This window comes from Miniopterus schreibersii (assembly GCF_964146895.1).
Source record: "Miniopterus schreibersii genome assembly, chromosome: 19".
Taxonomy (NCBI): Eukaryota; Metazoa; Chordata; class Mammalia; order Chiroptera; family Miniopteridae; genus Miniopterus; species Miniopterus schreibersii.
The window spans coordinates 6,357,408-6,375,585 of NC_138119.1; the positions used below are offsets into that span (position 1 = coordinate 6,357,408).

Here is an 18,178-nt window from a genome sequence, read left to right on the forward strand (position 1 = left end):
CAGCCTGCAAACATACTGCAAACAAATGCAGGGGGGTGTCCACAAAGAGCATTGCTGGTGTCTCCTGTTAAGGGAAATCTGTACCCTCCTTACCACACTCCCCAAACTCTCAGCCTCGGTCCTTCCCACCTGCCACAGCTTTTCTGCCTTATAGGCACAGAAGCATGTAAAAATGCAGCAATCATCCCCCCCCACCCCCGCCTGACACACACAGGCACAGAATGCACAGCTTAACTTTCTAAGTTTCCTAAAACACACCAAAAGAACGCTCAATTTGGAGCAGGCCTCTGCCCCCAGACGAATCCGCCACACGCCTCCCTCTTCTGCTGAGGCCACTTCCCTTGGGCACACACGCTGGGCGCTCACACATCTTCCTGGGCCCAACCCCGGCCCGGTCCGGGGCTACACCGTCCCACCCAGCCCGCGGGCCAATGCTCCGGGCCGCGGGCGCCCACTTACCCCAGGGTGGTCATGGTGACGATGGTGTACCAGAAGGAGGCGGGGATGCTCGTGAACTTGCTGGCGGAGGAGCCCTTCTCCGCGTAGAACATCACCGTGGCGAAGATGATGATGGCCATGGTGAGGGAGAAGAGCAGAAAGCCGAGCTCCGAGGCGCAGCTCTTGAGCGTGTAGCCCAGGATCCGCAGGCCCTGCGAGTGCCTGGAGAACTTGAAGATGCGGAAGACGCGGAAGACCCGCAGCGTGACGAAGGCGCCCGACACGTCCTCGTTGTCGGTCATGACCAGGCCGATGTAGTAAGGCATGATGGCCACCACGTCGATGATGCTCATGACGCTGCGGACGAAGCGGTAGCGGCTGGGCGCGGCGAAGAGGCGCAGCAGGTACTCCACGGTGAAGATCATGACGCACGCCGTGTCCAGGCAGAAGAAAGCCACCGAGTAGCGCTCGCCGCAGGGCAGCTCCTTGCTCCCGGGCACCGTGCCGCAGGGCACCGTCTCCACCACGTTGGTGATGACCGAGACGGCGATGAAGAAGCCGGTCACGTAGTAGAAGACCAGGGCCATGGTGCTGGTGTGCGGGTTCTCGAAGGCGCGCCACATGGTCTGGCGGAAGCTGAGCGAGGGCATGGACTCCTGGTTGTTCTCAGAGTCGTTGTCGTCCATGAGGCGCTCGGCGTTCTCCCGCTTGCGGTCCTTGTACTCCTCGTAGCAGCAGTCGCCGATGATCTCGGGGAGGATGCCGTAGAAGGCCAGCTCGTCGTCGTAGGCCGAGATGCACTCGTAGCGCGGGTAGTGCAGCTTCCCGGTGCGGTAGAAGTTGAGCACGCAGCGGAACACCTCGGGGTCCCGGTCGAAGAAGTACTCCTTGGTGTCCTCGTTGAAGAAGAACTCCTTCTCTGTGCTGCCCAGCAGCGTGTCCGGGTAGCGCTCCAGGGTGGTCCGCCAGGTCTCGAACCTGCGCCCGCTCACGTTGAGCACGATCAGCTCGTCCTGCCGCTTGCTCTTGTCAGCCGGCGCCAGGGGCATGGGGCAGTTGGCCACTGGCATCCACCCGATGGCCGCGGCCCGCGCAAAAGGCAGCCAGGCTGCCACTCCCGCCGCCATGGTGACTCCAGCTCCTGGGCCGGCCACTGCGCAGAGGCTGTGCACACCAGCTTGGACTCAGGTCGGCGACCCCTGGGAGACAGGAGGAGAGAGCAGAGAGCCCTGTGAGTCCTGATGGACATCCAGGTGGGAGTGGGACACGGGAAAGGGTCAAACAGCAACCGTCTTGAAGGCAGATTGATTAAACTGAAACGACCACCCAAGAGAGAAGATTCGTTTCTTTTATTTTTTAAAAAATATATTTTAAAAATATGTTTTTATTGATTTCAGAGAGAGGAACAGAGAGGGAGAGAGGGAAACATCAATGACGGGAGTCACTGACCGGCTGCCTCCTGCATGCCCTCTGCTGGGGATGGAGCCCACAACATGGGCATGAGCCCTGCCGGGAATCCAACCGTGACCTCCCGGTTCATAGGTCCAGGCCCAACCTCTGAGCCACGCGGGCTGGGCAGGGCTTGGTTCTTCTGTTTCCTCCCCTGTAGAGAGGGCACCTAATGCTGGCAGTGCAGCCGTGTGGGATCGCCAGATGTTGTTGACTGCCTGACAAATTGTCAAGTTCCAGGAGGGCCCAGGAGCATGTGGAGGGAAAGCCTCTTTAGCAGGAAGATCTGGGAAGGCACGGGAAATAATCAGCTCTGTGAAAGGTTATGGCGTTATTGCGAATTTAAATTGGGAGAGGGTAAATGAGTTCTCATTAAACGAATTTCAAAGTGGGATAAACATGCTAATTTTTATTTCTCTCTTCACCCACCAGGGTAATCAGGAGTGGGGTGTGGATGAAGGCGATCAGGTAAACACATTCTTTCTACTCCTCGCTGGTGAGGTGGAGGCTGGGGCTCCCCAGGGCTGGAACATTCTCTGAGATCGCACGTGACTACAGTAGGCCTAGGGCTTGGTGGAGCTCTGTCCCCAAGCCCAGTGGAGAAGGCTGTCCCCACTGGAGTGCTACTCTCGGACACCTAGCAATCTAGTGTCCAATCTCGACCCTCATGGCCATGACAGAAAGACATGGGGAAGGCTATGAGGCTGGGCAGGGTCCCTTCCCCACCTCGTGAAGGGCCTCTTGGATTCTTGGGTCGCCTGCCTTCCATGTACTGTCCCTCTCCCTCCCAGAGGAAGCTGATCCATGCTCGCTGCCATCTCCGGCTTCCTCGCCTCCCGTCTCCATCTGCCCACCATCCTTAGCTCCCTTGGGTTACATAACAATACTCTTTCCCATGCCAGCCTCTGTCACCTGGCCCTGCCCGCCCTCGGCGGTTCCTCCAGAGCTGGGTCCCCTCGTCCCCGCACCCACCGCACTCTGAGCCTCACTGCACACACACCGCCCATCCCCTGCCTGCACAGGGGGAACAATGGCACGGAGAATTATATTTGGCTTTGGGAACCAGATTTACCTTCCCAGATCTGGCTTTTTAAAGACGGTAGAGATGACTCCGCAATCCCCAAATGCACACCATCTGCGGATGGCCATGTGGTGACACAGAAACACACGTAACAGCGACGGAAACTGTTTGGGGATAACGCACTCGTGCTCACGAATCCTAAACTGATCCCTCAGAACCAATCCTGACTCAGAGTCATGGGGACCCTCTGGAATGCAGTCGGTTCGACTCTGTTTACAGAAATGAGGCAGAGGATGAGCCTTATAACGGGGTTTGAGCTTCATCTCTCCCTGTCAAACCTGCTGCCTTCTCCTGACTCCCGGCCCTTCCAGGATTTTCAGATCTCTGCCTTCTCTCACTCCTGAGCTGCCACTGGCCTGTCCCACCTGGATGCCTCTGGACCTGGGCAGGTCTAACCTGGATCTCTCTCCTTGCAAGGAGCTGCTCTTTGCCCTTTGCTCTTGGCATCCCTGACATCAGGCTGTCTCCTTGGCCACTTTCCTCATTTCTACACCCAGAAAGTTGCCAAATAATGAGACAGTGACTCTCACTGCCCTCATTAAGGCCCCAGTTCCCTCAGGCCTCCATCCCCGGGGCTTGCTTGTCTTCATCACCACCCCAACCCCATTTCTCCTGTTCCCCAGAAACCCATTCTGCCCCGAGTCATCTCCCTAGAGCAAGGTTCTGATGATGCTTTACCTCACAGCCTCCAAAATCAAGTCCAAAGTCTTGGGCCCAGCATCCCAGCATTTCCACGATCGGATCCTGGCTTACATTCCAGCCCCGTGTCCCATGCACCCATCTAAGCCTCCAGCAACAAGACCACAGACTGGCTCACGCATGGATGTGTGGGGTCAGTCTCCAGGCGCCCTTTCTTTTCTTGGCAAATTCTTCCCCTTCAGCCCTTTTAGAATTGCAGCTGGCCCTCACCCTTGCTGTGGTGCCCCCACCTCGCCCCACCATGAAATTCTCTCCTCCTTCTGGCTCGTGGCACTGTGTTTGCCCTCTAGCACCCATCACCCTCTGGCCTGGATTACAGATGCTTTCTGCGTGTCTTATTAATAATCACGGCTAACGATAATTGAGCAGTTACTAATCACCTCTCAAGGTACCCCTATAAGGAGAACAGCGGTGGAGGTAACCGAGGCCTGACTATGTGCTGGGCCTAGGACCATGTGCCTACATGGACCAACTCAGCCAAGCCCACCAACAACCTGAGGGGCAGACACCACTGCTGTCCCCATTTTGCAGATGAGGAAAACAAAGCGTGAGGAGTTGTACTAACTGATGTCATAAGTAGGCAGAGAGATGTAAAGCCAGACAGTCTCACTGTGGAGTTCAAGGGTTCACATTTCCTGAGCCCTGACAAAGCTCTGGGAACTGTCTTAGGCACTGTTATGACAAACATTTCATTTATCCGCACAAAAATTCTATGACATGGACATTTCTGCCCACAAGTTTCAGGCGAGGAGACTGAGACCCAGAAAGTTTCCTTCAAAGTGTTTAAATTCCATGTATCCAGGAATGGATGATTGTCCAATAGAACATTGATCAGCTCACTGCCTGGGAGTAGCCAGGTCCTGAAGCTCCCCCAGGGGAGAGAGCAGGGTGCGGAGGAGGCCACGAACATGGGCTAGGGAGGTCCTGCATTCCAGTGGCAATTCTGTGTCAACTTGTAAAAGCAAGCAACTGTCACCCTGTGGGCCTCACATTCCCCACCTGCAAAATCAGAGAATGGGACAAGAGAGTGGCCAGGGGCCCTTAGGCTGCAATCATCTCAATTCCACTGGATCCAGGACACCCGGGCTGTAGCTCGGGGCTCACTGAGGCCTTTTCATAACCGTCGCCCATGCAGAGCAGGAAGTAGAGCATCTGGGTCTGTTGCTGTGGGGACGGAGTTAGCTGGAGCCTCTTCTTAGCAAAGGCAGTTCTGGGAATTCCTGATGAGGCTGGTGGCCAGAACAGGGCAACCAACCTGCATCACTCAGAGCTCAAGGCTGTTGGAGGCCTGGTCCATCCACTGAACCCCTGGAGGGTAAAGGGGCCCTGGACCTCTGACCCTTAAATATGCCTGCTTTATTCCAGAATGGTACCAATAAAAGGAGCAATCACCCCCACTGCTACTTTATGTGTGTTTGGGGGGGGGGTCCACGGTTTGGAAGGGGAGAAGAAGTCCCATCGGATACCATGTCCACAGCCACCCCAGCCATACCCTCCACACAACCCTGCAGGCCTGACCCCACTCAAGTAGGGCTTCTCTGTGGCTCTCACTGCAGCCTGGGCCCCCTGACGGGCACCAACACCTCCTGGAGCCGACCTGGGTATGAATTCCTGCAACAGGCACAACAGAGCGGCCCCATTTCCAGCCAATGGCACTGCACATGCCTCAAATGCCAAGGTTTTACTAGGACGTGGACGCCTTACCAATGAAAAATCTGAAGCTATTTTTGTTTTTGGCAGAAGAGTTTGACAGTGGGAAAGATGGGGGCGGGGGCGGGTTTGGGAGGAGACATTTAAAACAGGTGAGCGCTGAAATGACAAAGGCAAAAAAAAAATCCTGGAAAAGGGTCCTCTCCCGCTGTAGAAAGTCAGCTCTGCGAAAGGGCTCCTGCTGGGGAGGGAGAGGGGCCCAAAGTGGGCAAAGCGGCCTGTCCTGGGGATTGACGCCTAACCCGAGTGCAGGCTCAAGGCAGCAAAAATGTCACATCGCCAAGGTCTGCCCTTCAGTGACCTCGGAAGGGTGCTGGGGGTGCAGACTCTGGAAACTTTTACTTTCTGCAATTTTATATCATATTGCTGGGCCCGGAATGGGGCCAGTCTGGGGGAGGGGAGGGGAGAGTCCTGACAACCCAACGGGCTTTCTCCTGTGCCCACAGGGTTTGGGCAAGCAGGCATGAAACCAACAGGGTGCCAAGCTGGGGATCCTTGGGGTGCAGGCCTGGGACGCACACGTCCTGTTTTCCCACAGTGCCACTCCTAGGCTGACCAGAGCACTTTGCCGAACTCTCCTTTTTTCCCAGCCTCCTCAACAGCAAAAGGGAACAAGCTACTAATCTCTCTTCCTCTGGGGGTCTCCTGTGTGCTTGCGTTTTGTTGCATTCAAGTAGTGACAAGGAAAAATAAACACATCAATTCCTGACCATGTGCCAACATGCCCACATGAGGGAAATGTACACATGCTCTGCGTTGAGCTCCTGCACGCCCAGGCCCCCTTTCTACAGACAACACCCCCAGGTGCCCTTGAGCTAACAGTAAACAAAGCGAATTGACCCAGCACCTACCTTCATGCAAAACACCGACGTGCACCCTACAGCAGCCCCCGTCGGACCTTACAAGCAGGCGGCTGCGTGCCCAGGACCCTGAGAAAGTTCAGACACCCTCTCTCAAGAAACACGACGGAGCCTTTGCTGTGAGGTTCCAGGTCCGGAACCTCAGCCTGTTGCTGGCCTGTCACGGCTGCCCCGGGATTAAAAACAGCAGGACACCCTGGACTCCATTCAAATGTCAACACGAAGCAAGTGCAGGAATTCGGCCGATTCCAGGTAACTTCTCTGCCCAGTCCCTTCCGCCCCATCCCCGGGGCCGACGCCGCGCAAAGCGCGTCTTCCGAAGCCCCTCCCGGGCGCGCGGGCCCCGCGTCGTCGCGCTGGGACCCTCCCCGGGGCGCGCGGGGTGGAAGCGGCGTCGGGCGGGACCAGACGCGCGGGCCCCCGGCCTCCGGGAGGCGCCCCGCCGGCTCGCCGGGCTGGAGAACTTTGCGAAGCGCCCCAAACTGCTCCCCGCTTCCGACCTCGGCCATTTCTCTTCTCACAAAGAGCCGGGGTATCCAGCAAGCCGTCGCCACCTGCCGCCCGGATCCCGGGGCGCTGCCTCTGGCACCCCCCGAGGGAAGGCAGGCCAATGGAAAGAGGGCAGAGGTTCACACCCCCACCCCCCAACCTCGCGTCGCCTCCCCGCCCGGAGGTGGCTCCACAGCCGGAGGGAACGGACGCCTCCCGGCCGGCCGCCTGCTCCCCCGCGGCGCCGGCCCCACCCCCCATCCTTCCGGCGCCCCAGCGCCCACCCACCCCGGGCTCGTGGGTGGGAGGGTGCCGCGTGGGCAGCTGGAGCAACAGGCGTGGGAGCCGCGCTCCTTACACTTCCTGGCTCCTGGAGGCTCGGTCGCGTCCCTCTTACCTTCGGCGAAGCCAGCCCGGGCCCCGCGCCCCGCGCCCCGCGCCCCGCGCGCGCGAGGAAGCTCCGGCCGGGGGCCGCGGAGGCGCCGAGCGCCCAGCAGCGCGGGGAGCGCCCAGCAGCCGCCTCCTCGCCGGCGAAGCCTCGCTCCCTCCCTCGCTCGGTCCGCTCGCGCGTCCGTGTGTCCGCGGGCCCCTCCCTCCCCCGCCGCCCCGGCCCCGGTTCCGCAGCTCGTCCCCTCCCCGCCTCGCCGCTCCGCTCGCGGGCTCGCGGGCTCGCGGCTCCCTCGCTCGCGCCCTGCCCCCGCCGCTGCCGGCGCCGCGCGGAGCGGAGCCCGGCGGGCCACGGGCTGCCTGGCGAGGTCCCTCTCCCGAAGGGGGAGGCGGCGGGGGCGCGGCGCGGGCGGGGCGGAGAGGAGAGTCCGGGGGAGGCTGCGAGACTGCGCCCTGGGCTCCCGACCGATCCCCGCCGGCGAGCGGCTCGGGCCCAACGCGGGAGCGCGGGGCCGCCGGCAGCCGAGCAGAGACGAGCAGGACCCGAGGCTCGCCGCGGAAGGGTGCCCGGGGCGAGGGCGCGTGAGGGGGAGTGACTCCCCGCGCGAGGGTGTGAGTGTGCGTGTGTGTCTGTGCGCGTGTGTGCGCGTGTGTCTGTGTGTAGAGGGGCGCGCGCGTGAGCGGGGGCTGGGGGCGGGGAGACGAGGCTGAGCCTGGTGCGTCTCCCCGGGCGAGTGGAGGAATCCTAGGGTGTGCCTGGAGGTGGCGGAGTGTGCGGACGCGGGCGTGAGCGCGTGTGCCCGCGAGGGTGGGCACAGGGGTGAGCGTGGCAAGGTGAGCTCCGCTTGGGTGGGGGCCGAGCGCGTAGTAGGCGTGTGAGCTCGGGACTCGGGGAGAGGTGATCGGGAGAGCCGGCGGGTGCGCGTGGGGGGGGGGGGGACCTAGCTGGGTGTCTGTTTCTCACCGACTGTCCACGCGACACCAGCCCTTGCTTTCGGCGAGCCCGGCCACCTGGCGAAGTGAAATCCGCCGCCGCGCAAGCTTCCCGGCCCGCGGCGTTCTCGGCTCCGCGCGCTGGGACTCGGACGGGTCCCGGGGGAGGGGTCCCGGGAGCGCGGGGGGGGGGGGGGGGGGCCCACAAACATACCGCCCTTACCCCGCGCAGGAGCTGCTCTCCCCCAGAGCGCGAGGGGCACGACCTGAAGGTAGGGATTCGCCCTCCTACCCCGCCACGTGGACCCGGTATCCAGACCCGAGTCTGGACTTGGGAGCGTGAACTCAACCCGGGTCGGCCCAGTCCCTCGGGCGCTAACCGTGGATCCCCACTGCCCGGTGCCTCCGCCCAGGCTGGGGAGCGAGCGGTCGGCACGTGCCCGGGCCGGGCGGCTGGAGCCCGGGCATCCCCGGAGAGCAGTCTCCCATCCGGACTCCCCACACTCGCGGGCGCGGGCGCGGAGAACTCGGCCCCCGCCGACTGTGCGGACCCTCGGCTCTGAATGTCCCAGGGTTTCGGGCCGCGATGCCTGGAACCCGGGACCTCGGCCGGGCGCCGGGCGGCAGGGACGGGAACGCGGGGCCCGAGCGGTCACAGCTCGGGGTGTGGAGAGGTGCGCGCCGGAGAGACCGGCGAGGAGCGGGGCGTGCGGTGGAGGGAAGGTGTGCTCGGAAGGACTGTGCTAGCTGGGCCGGGGCTGGGAAAGGACCTCTCTGATGCAGAAAGGGGCTTCTGGCTTGTGAGAACCCCCACCCTGGTCCAGATGAAGGGGTGAGGGCGGGTCACTGTGGTCTAGGCCCCTGTGGTCCCTGGGAGCTAGGAGCCCCTTTTCCATGCACTCCTCCCACTCTCCCCAAACCCCCCTCCAGGGTGCCAATCTGCAAAGCGCACAACTGGCCCTTCAGGAGGTGGGCGTGGGCTGCATTAGCGTTGGCCCGGAGTCCCGGAGCCGCGTGGGATTTGCATGCTGATTTGCATACAGTACTAATGATTAACAACACTGCCACTCCCTGGCAGACGCGGGAAGAATTCGGGGAAGGCCCTGGCCGCGCTCCCACCTTCCTCCTCCCTTCCCTGGGGGAAGAGCTGATTTTCTGGGGACTGGCGCCATCAACTCCTGTGACCCCTGGGAGTGCCTCAGACGCTGGGTGGACAGGCCCAGGAGGGGCCTTCAGTCCCCCACTCCAGGTCCACCTTGGGGCAGTTAAAACCCAGTATTTTATTGTGGCCCAGGTGTGAACTCCTCTACGTTCCCATCTTTGTTTTGCTTCTTGGGGGTACTCAGCAGCTGGGGCTGCCCCAAAACTTGGAGGCTTTGGGGAGCAGTTCTCTGAGAGCACCGGTCCTCCTCTAGACAGGTCCAATAGCAGGACCTGGTGCTGTCCCCCACGAGGCTGTCCTGCACCTTGTAGCCCTGCTTGAGGACAGGACACTGATTTAGACACCCGACCTCCTCCCACACACCCGGCCCTGGTCCCTCCCAGACCCTCATCTATCACTTAAGTGAAATATCTGTAGACAATATTTTCCTTTCTGTCGAGAAAATCTAGAGGAAAATATGACAGACTTGACTGTCTACTCTAGGCCAGCCTGGGTTTTATTTACCAGCCTTTCTCACAACCAGGTGACCTGGAAAATAAGAGAGAGCAAGTGATGGGCGGAAAGGAGGCCCCTTGATTGGGGAAGCAGGAGGAGGCCCTGCCCGGGAGAGGCGTCCCTCCCCCCTCCCAGGCTCCCACCCTCCCCTGCCTCTTTCCAGCGGCCTCGCCCTCCCCCTCTCTGCCTCTGGCCTGGCCTGGCCGGGATTTTCACTTGCTTTTCCCCCATGACACGGCCGCTTTTCCTTTAACTCTCAGCTTCTATTTAAAAAGCTAATTTGGGAGCTTGTCGATGCTCCCAATTCAGACATTTTAAATAGGAACAGAAAGTCAGGAGCTGTCAGGGCACTAGGTTTCCTCCCCTTGCCACCCGCACAGCTAAGGTGTTTGCTCAATCACTGGGCTGGCCCTGGGTGTGGGGTGTGTGTGTGTGTGTGTGTGTGTGAGAGGGGGCGGAGGGAGGGCACTCGGGGTGCATTTCAGACTCTTTTCTATTTAAAGACGGTGCTCCTGTGGACAACTGTTGTCTACGTGTATGTCCTTTCCAAGCTGTGCACACATGGGAATCTTTAGTCCCGTGGCTCTGGCTGCTATTTGCAGAGTTTGTCACCGTGTGGACTGTGAGGCAACCCAGCTCTAAGTCTGCAGCCTGCTCACTGACATGTCTGTGTGTCTGTGTCTGTTCCCTGGGGCTGTTCTGCTCAGGCTCCCTCTTTGAACGTGTGCCCAGAAGGCTTGCCCCCGCCCTCACTGCTTGTGGCTGTCCTACTTCAGCCACTTCCCCCGTGACAGGGTGGGAGTTGGAAGGGTGGGACTGCAGGTCTGAGGGCTGCAGGCCTTCTACACTCAGGGTGCTGTGTACCTTGGGAGTAAAAAACACACACTTTGAGGTCAGACTGCCTGGATTTGAACCTGCCTCTGCCATTTACTAGCTGTGTGATCCTGAGGAAGCTACTTAACTTCTCTGTGCCTTGATTTCCTCATCTGCCGTAAAATGGCAATAACTAGTACTATCTACCTTATGGGATCATACTGTCCCAGATAAAGCACTCAGAACAGTGCTTGAGACATGGGAAGTATAAAAGTGTTGATTGTCATTGTTGTTCAAGGCAGGAGTGGTGGGAGCAGGAAGTGTGAAGAAATCGACCAGGGGGAGATGCAGACTGTTGGATTGTACACGCTCCTTTCTGCCTTACCTTCTTCCACTCATGCACACACCTTTCTTTCCAGTACCCAGACCTTTTCTGTTATCCGACCAGAGCACATCCTTTCACACCTTCGTGCCAGAAATACCATCTTCCAGAAATATCCTCCACCACTTCCTGTTTCCTTCTGTCTTCCTAGCAAACTTCCACTTGGCTTGAAACCTTTAATACCCAGCCCAAAGGTCACATAAGACATACTGGTCAAGTCCACCCCCATTCCCCACTTGGGCTTCCACAGTCCTTCCTCACACCTCAGACATAGCTCGTATTACCTTAGCTGTTTGCATGCCTGTCTCACTCTCTGCCTTTAAGCTGTTTAAGGCCAGGACCGTGTCTGAGCCATCTCTGCCAGTGCTGGCTCAGTGCTTGGCACATTGCGGACGCTCAATAAATTTGCATTAGGAATTTATTTCAGCTTCCATTCAGATAGCTCCCTTTTGACTGTAATTGAGAATGTGCAATAAATTTGTCAGCTGGTCAACCTCCAGGCGCCCTCCACTGGGATGAGAACAGAGAGAAAGGGTGAGGGTGTTTGACCTGGGGCTGATCCTGGATGAAGAGAGCTCCGAAGCACCCCCTCCTCCAGCCTTTTCAGATCTACAAAATGAGCCTCAGTTCATGCTGCTTGCAGAGACCTGGCCAGTGTTCTGCTCTTGAACTAGATTGGTTTTCAGGGAACTCTTTCCCTTCTGGCAAAATGTTAATCACACCCCCAGAATATCACCTCCTTAGGAACAGCCAGGACGTGGTCAGTGGGCAATGTACCTGGCTGCCTGTAGCTGTGACTGTGCCTGCCCATAAAAACCAGCGTGGGAGCCTGTCAGAAACCCATTAGCCAAAACCCTGGCCAGGCTCAAGGAGATGCCCAAACCAGAGCTTGCCAGACTTGAAGTTTAAAATTCTGTGAAACCCACAAGACTAACCTGGTACAGCAGAGGCTTAGTAGTGAGAACACCTGGGCTTGGCGTAGACCTGGTTTCAAATCTTGACTTCAATTTACAAGTTGTGGGACCTTGGGTAAGCCACTTTACTTCTCTGATCTTCAGTTTCCTCACCTGTAAAATGGGTTATGATGATGGGTTGACTCATAGGGTTCGTGAGGATTGAGTTAGAGAAAGTATACAGCATGTTTCATATGCAATTATAAATAAAAATATTGCAACTGAGTTTACATGTGTTCGAAACTAGTTTGTTTTTTTTTTTTGTTTTGTTTTTAAATCTTGGGCACAGCTCTCTACTGTGCTTGTTTATGAAGCAGTTTAGGAAGATGATTCAGGTTCTTTCCATGGGGTTATTGTTCATACTGAGACCTCAGGAAATGTGTGAAATCAGAGAAGTTTGTACATACATTTTATTTTTTCAGCACTGGTCTGCCTTTATCTAATGGACACTAGTGTGTCCCAGGCATTTCCTGTTAATAAGTGCAAAGAAAATCATGCTTTTATTCAGACCTCAAATCATGATTCCCCAAGCCAATACATTTTTCTGTTCGCCTCTTTCTCCATCCTGTGCCACCCCATTTCTGCTGCCTTAAGCTTCAAGTGCCTATCTCTCCCCATTCCCTCTTCTTCAGGAAGAACTATTAAAATTATTTAAACTAAAGTGTAAGTGACTATCCTGCCCAGAGATACAGCATTCCCATTTTAACAGAACACAGCCTTAAGCCAAAGCAGTGAAATAGAGTAGGATTTTAGGCACCCATCAGAGTAATGGAGGCTCTTGCCAACTCCATAGTCATTGTCCACTCATAAAACTGGCCCCATTAATGCAACCATAAACAACAGTGTGGGTTGTTTCTGAATTCTGCTGCTAGAAAATCAAGTCTCCAACCTTTGTAAAAGCATTATAATAAGTGGATTTGTGCACTAGTTTTTTGTACCACCATCCTCTTGGTAAACAGACACAGCTCTTGAGCGCCAAGGCCCCTCCCAGCTCTGCACATCTATGATGTTCATGTTCAAGTGCATTTTTTCTTCAGAGCTTGAGGCTGGGGTTGGGTGTTTCTGCTTCACTGGCTTTGAGGGATACCCAGCTGCAAAACTGCTAATTGCTTTGGTGAGTCAACAAATAAACAAAAACTGTCCAGCTACTGTCCCCATACTGCAAGGTCATAAGATGTTTCTGGATTTCTCTGCAAAGCCTCATTAAAAAGAATCCTCATGTCCCTTTTAAAATTCTTCATTATGGAAAATTTCAAACACAAAAGAAGAGAGAACTGTATGATATATCTACCCCCCATGAACCCATCATTTAGCTTTGATACTTACCAACTCAGGCCAATCATGTTTTATCTATACCCCTACTCACCAGCACCACCTCCCCAATAGTTGTGAAGCAAAATCCAGAAGTCATATAATTTCATCTGTAAATATTTCAGTAATTGTGCCCTCCTATGGCCAACAGAACCCATTTTTCTGGGGAAAAAGTCCTTCCAACCTTCCCCCAAGCTGCTAAAAGCATTTGGCCAGTATCTGCTTCTGTGCCCCAGGGATAGTCCTTGGGTTAGACAAGTTCAAGGGTCTACTGAATTCTTCCCCAAGTCAGTCCTGCTCCTTGGGGAGGAAGGGGCAAGCATAAACTGCCATGCAGCAGTGCCTACGTGTGCAAGCTTTTTGGTGTCAGGAGGGCTGCTGCTCCAATAATTGAAATGAGACACAAACTGAGAGGCAAGAACTATAATGAATCTCAACTAGACTCAGCACTTTTCACATTTAATCTTTATTAATTCTTATTTTACTTCCATCTTACAGATAAGAAAACTGAGACCTAAGATCACACAGCTAGTAGGTACCTATGGCAGAGACTGACTTAATTCCTCACCCAACTTAATTCCTCTTTCTCATGGGCATAGCCAGATCACATTTCCCAGGATCCCTTGCAGCTAGGTTTGGCCATTTGACTAAGTTCTAGTCAAGGTCACATATGCCAGTCTCCTAAAAACATGCAGGGCAATCCTGCATGCTCTCTCTCTTTCTCCATACACTGGCTGAATGGAGAGAATTTTAAGGACAAGAAGGAAGAAGCCTGGTTCCCTGGATGACTGTGTGGAGCAGAGACCCCCCTCCAAACCTTTACTGAACTGTGAAATTAGTAAAAAGATACTTTTATTTTGTTATTATTTTATTATGTTAAGCCACTGAAATTTGGGTAATGTGTCTTAAAGCAGTAATCCTACCTTGACCAATACAGTGGCACAGATGGGATTTAAACTGGAGGTCTAGCCAGCAATCAGGTTGCCTCAGGCCTAACAGGCCTTTCCCCTTACCCAGAACTTGGGTCTTTGCTTCCTGCAGGGAACCCTCTAGCTATAATCTTGAGGTCCTCCTGTCCTCACAGGCAACATGCTTTGCCATGACCTCCCCACACAGAATGAGCTCTGCCTGTCTCATTGGACTGTGTCTCCTGCCTGTCCCACTGGATCACGTCTGTTGAAGGTGCTGAACATCGGACACCCAGACACTGGCCAGGCCCCAGGGCCATGACTCCTTGCCTAGGCTAGAGATGCCCACGGAACTTTCTAGAAATGGAAGCCCAACCAAGGGGGCCTGTATTTCAGTCCACTCTCCACACAGCCATCTTTGCAAAACACAAATCCCACCACATTGCCCATTGGTTGAAATCCTTCTATAAATCCCCTCCGAATTAAGCAGACATCCCCCGACCTGCCTCCTGTTGTGTTTCTAATGCTTGTTTACTTCTCTGCTTCTCGCTTTTTACTCCCGGGCCCCTGGAACCTTGTGTTCTGGCCACATTGAAAGTGCTGCCGATCTGTAAACTGCCGTTCTTTCATCCCTGAGTGTGTTGCTCAGGCTGTTCCTTCTGCAGGAACTCTGCCCACACCGCTTAGCCAAGCCTGCATGTCAGGCCAAGCTTGGAAACACATCTTCCTGGAAGCCGTTCCTGACCCTCAGCTTGGGACGGTCTCCTCCTCGCCTCCCTTGGCCACCTGCCCCACTAGCTACAGAACTTTCCACACTTTCTAGTCTCCCCCTGGGAACAGGAAGGCAATGCTCACAGTTGCTTTAAGAATCAAAAGCAAAGACATCTTGTGGAGGTTTTTCTCAAGAGACTAATCCTTCCTAATCCCTCTAAACTATGAGTCTAGGTTTCTCTCTCCCCTCAAAACACAGGCACACACACACACACGCACATGCACACGCACATGCACATATGCACATATACATGCACGCATATGCACACACATGCTCACAGTGCATGCATGCACACACATGCATATATATGCACACATGTGTACACACAGGCTTTCCATCTATTTAATTTCTCTGCAGAATCACCAGGGAGGCAAGTGGACACCTGCAAATCTCTCATAAGCTGTGATGCCCAGAGACCTCTGCTCCTTGATCCCAACCACCTGCCCAGAACAAATGCCACTAAATCCATGAAACAGGCCCCTCTCCTCCCCTTTCCTACTTGCCATGGTCCCATCACCCAGAAGGGGGCCTTCTCTACAGTCTAGGGTGTGGCAGTTACAATCCAGGCAGGTGCCAAGATGCACCAAGGGCCTTCCCTTCACAGGGTTATTTTTATGGGGATCAGAGCAGGCTGAGGCGGTGGACTCCAACTCCTGAGACAACATCACGATAAATCGCCACGGCGCCTCTTCCAGGGCTCCCACCTAGTAAATCAAATCTATTGAACAATACATTTACTGCAAATTTAAGGAGTTGTTCTTCCATTTTTTCAGTGTATGTGTTAAATCATGCCCAGAGTCATAAAAAATGGAGACAGCCAGGCTCCGTGTGAAAAAAACAATCCCCAAACAACCACATGCTTAAAAGAAGTTAGAAAATCTGATGGCTCCATGGGCGCTCCTCCCACCCAGACAGACTGGAATCCCTGGAGTGGTAAGCGCGTGACATCTTAACTAATGCCTGAGTTATTTTGCAAATACAGGTTCAATGTTAGAGGCTGGCTCTTTGCTACAGATTCCTGAAATGGACAAAAAAGGAAACACACAGCCTTCTCAGCGGAGCACAGTGCTGCTCGAGGTGGTGGGATGGTGGCGAGGGATGTGTGTGAAGGGGAGCCACTTACAGGCTGTTTTCCCCAGGAAGATGGCTTTGTTTCCTACTAAACCCTAGTCACATGCCATTGAGTTGAAGTCCCAATTTAAGGTGCAGTCTTGCCCAGAAGATGTGAGTATGCTTTTCTTATCTGTACCCCCATCCCACCTAAATATTAGCAGGGGAGCCCTAGGGCAGAGTCTGGCATTTCATAAGCATTTAAATTGAATAAATGGGTCTTCATCCAGTAACATTAGCTCAACAAGCACGAATTAAGCCTTTCATTCATTTACCACATACTGAGCACTCACTAATTGTTGGGCTGGACGTCCAGTGGTGAGCAAGGTGGACACAGGCCCTGCCTTCTCGGATGTCTGCACTGGGGTCAGACTTACTAAACCTCTTTGGGGGTTACTGGAGCCTGAGGGCGAAGAGAAGCAAGATTTGCAAACTCCAAACGAGCTCATGAGGTAGATCTATTATTATTTCTCAGATGAAGAACTGGAGGCGAGTGTCACACAGCTGGGGTGGTGACAAAGCTGGTGCATGTGATGTGTGGGGTGTGGCTGGAGAGCTAGGGAAGCACTGGCGGGAGGCACTTGGTCCAGCCCTAGGGGCCAGGGAAGGTGCGCCAGAGGAGATGACATCTGAGCTGAGTGTGGACAGAGGACAAGAAATTGGCCAAATGGCCGAGGGGGTGAAGTGAACACCAGACGGCCAAGATTCCAGGGTATGAATGAGCTTGGGGTGCCTGGAGCGCGAGGCCTGAGGCGGGCACAGTCAGGGCTGGGGCTGGGAAAAGGAGCCGGACTCCGGCCTGCAGGCCGCAGGGGCTGCCGATGGCCTCCGGGCAGGCGCAAGATGCAGGCAGATGCAGTTTGAAAACCTCTCCAGCCAGCGGCGTGGAGTCTGGATGTGAGGAGGACCAGATGGGGAGCAGGGGGACCAATTAGCAGGCAGGAGAGGACGAGGGGCTCAGCTAGGGCAGTGGCGCTGGGCATAGAGAAGAGGGGGTGTGAGAAACACGCTGGAGATTAAGATGAGCGGGACTCTGACCGCTGAATGTGAAGCAGCACCGCGGGCCCCACGTCAGGCGCCCTGCCTGGAGGACCACGGTGCCCATCTGGGACAGGGACACAAGCAGAGCCAATGGGGCGGGGTGGGGTACCTGCAGCCTTTCCTGGGCGGAGGGGTATCAGAGTCCCCTCTTGGGCCCCTTTTCAGACAGAGCTGTTTATGCTGGGCTGGAGGAAGCTGCCTGCTGGGGACATCTGAGACCCTCGAACGATGTAGACCCTAGGAAATAAGCGCGGTTTCCTAAGACAAGCTCAGCAATTCCTTTGGCTGGAAGGGAGTAAGTTTTCAGTGTAAGGCTGCCAACCCCCAGCGCAGCAGGCCGCAGTATCTAGAGGCTGATAGGACTGCCGAGCTCCTGAGAGACAAGAGGAGAGGAGAGCCCTTGGGTCTCATCCCTACCATTCTCCTTTCCACCCCTCACTGTCCCCTAACATGCATGTGCACGCACCACCCCCTCAACTTCCCACCTCCCCCAGATACACCAGGCCCTTTCTCACTCCCTCTTTGCACCAGCTGTTCTCTCTGCCTGCAGAGTCCTTCCCCTCCCCCTCCACTGGGCAAACGTGCTTCTCCTTCCAGCCCAGTCCAGATGCCAGTCCTCGCTGATGCCCAGCCCCACCGCCCCAGGCATCCTCACCACACCTCCCCTCGTGTGAGTTCCTCTGAGGTCTTCCTTCATCACCAGGCTGAACCCCTGAGTCTCATCTGTCTCAGCTCCCCTGGCAGCTACACAAAGTCTGACCGTCACTGGTGCTCAAAGATGCGTGTGGGATGGATGAGCAGGTCCCTGGAGGTGGACCAGGAGCACGTTCCCCAGGCCCGCTCCCAAGTCCTTCGCATCATTAAGGAGGATTCTCTCTGCCCTCCGGATGCTCCCGTGTCTTACAGGAAATAAAGCCCACACATGAGACAAGGCCCGAAAAGGCAGTGCCTGCGTCCATCCTCAGTACTACACGAACAGGCCATTGTTTCTCTGAAACTGGCCTTAATTTTATCCCCATTTTACAGATGAGGGCTCCCCCTTCAGGGACGACAAACATCTCTTTTGGGCTGAAGATCATTTTGGGTGAAGGAGACCATTCAGGCTTCTGTCCTTACTGAGATTCCCTAGGCTGGCCACAGCTGGCCGGCCCAGGTGAAGGCCCCAGAGAGCAAGGCGTTGAGTCA

At 55.7% G+C, this 18,178-nt stretch overlaps 1 protein-coding gene across 5 annotated transcripts in view; it reads right to left on the reverse strand.

Moving 5' to 3' along the window:
• KCND3 (potassium voltage-gated channel subfamily D member 3) overlaps window positions 1–8,155 on the reverse strand; it is a 141,803-nt gene extending 133,648 nt beyond the window's left edge. The window contains exons 1-2 of one of the 5 annotated variants that reach the window (XM_081121286.1): window positions 8,078–8,155; window positions 460–1,637 (exon numbers count right to left, since the gene is read on the reverse strand). In XM_081121286.1, coding sequence (XP_080977412.1) covers window positions 460–1,565 — 1,106 coding nt within the window. In that variant the 5' untranslated portion in view covers window positions 1,566–1,637; window positions 8,078–8,155. Of the gene's footprint in view, window positions 1–459; window positions 1,638–6,228; window positions 6,574–7,123; window positions 7,276–8,077 lie in introns of those variants that run through there. The other 4 variants (XM_081121284.1, XM_081121285.1, XM_081121287.1 and 1 more) reach the window with 4 other exon arrangements.
• Window positions 8,156–18,178: the final 10,023 nt, after the last annotated feature.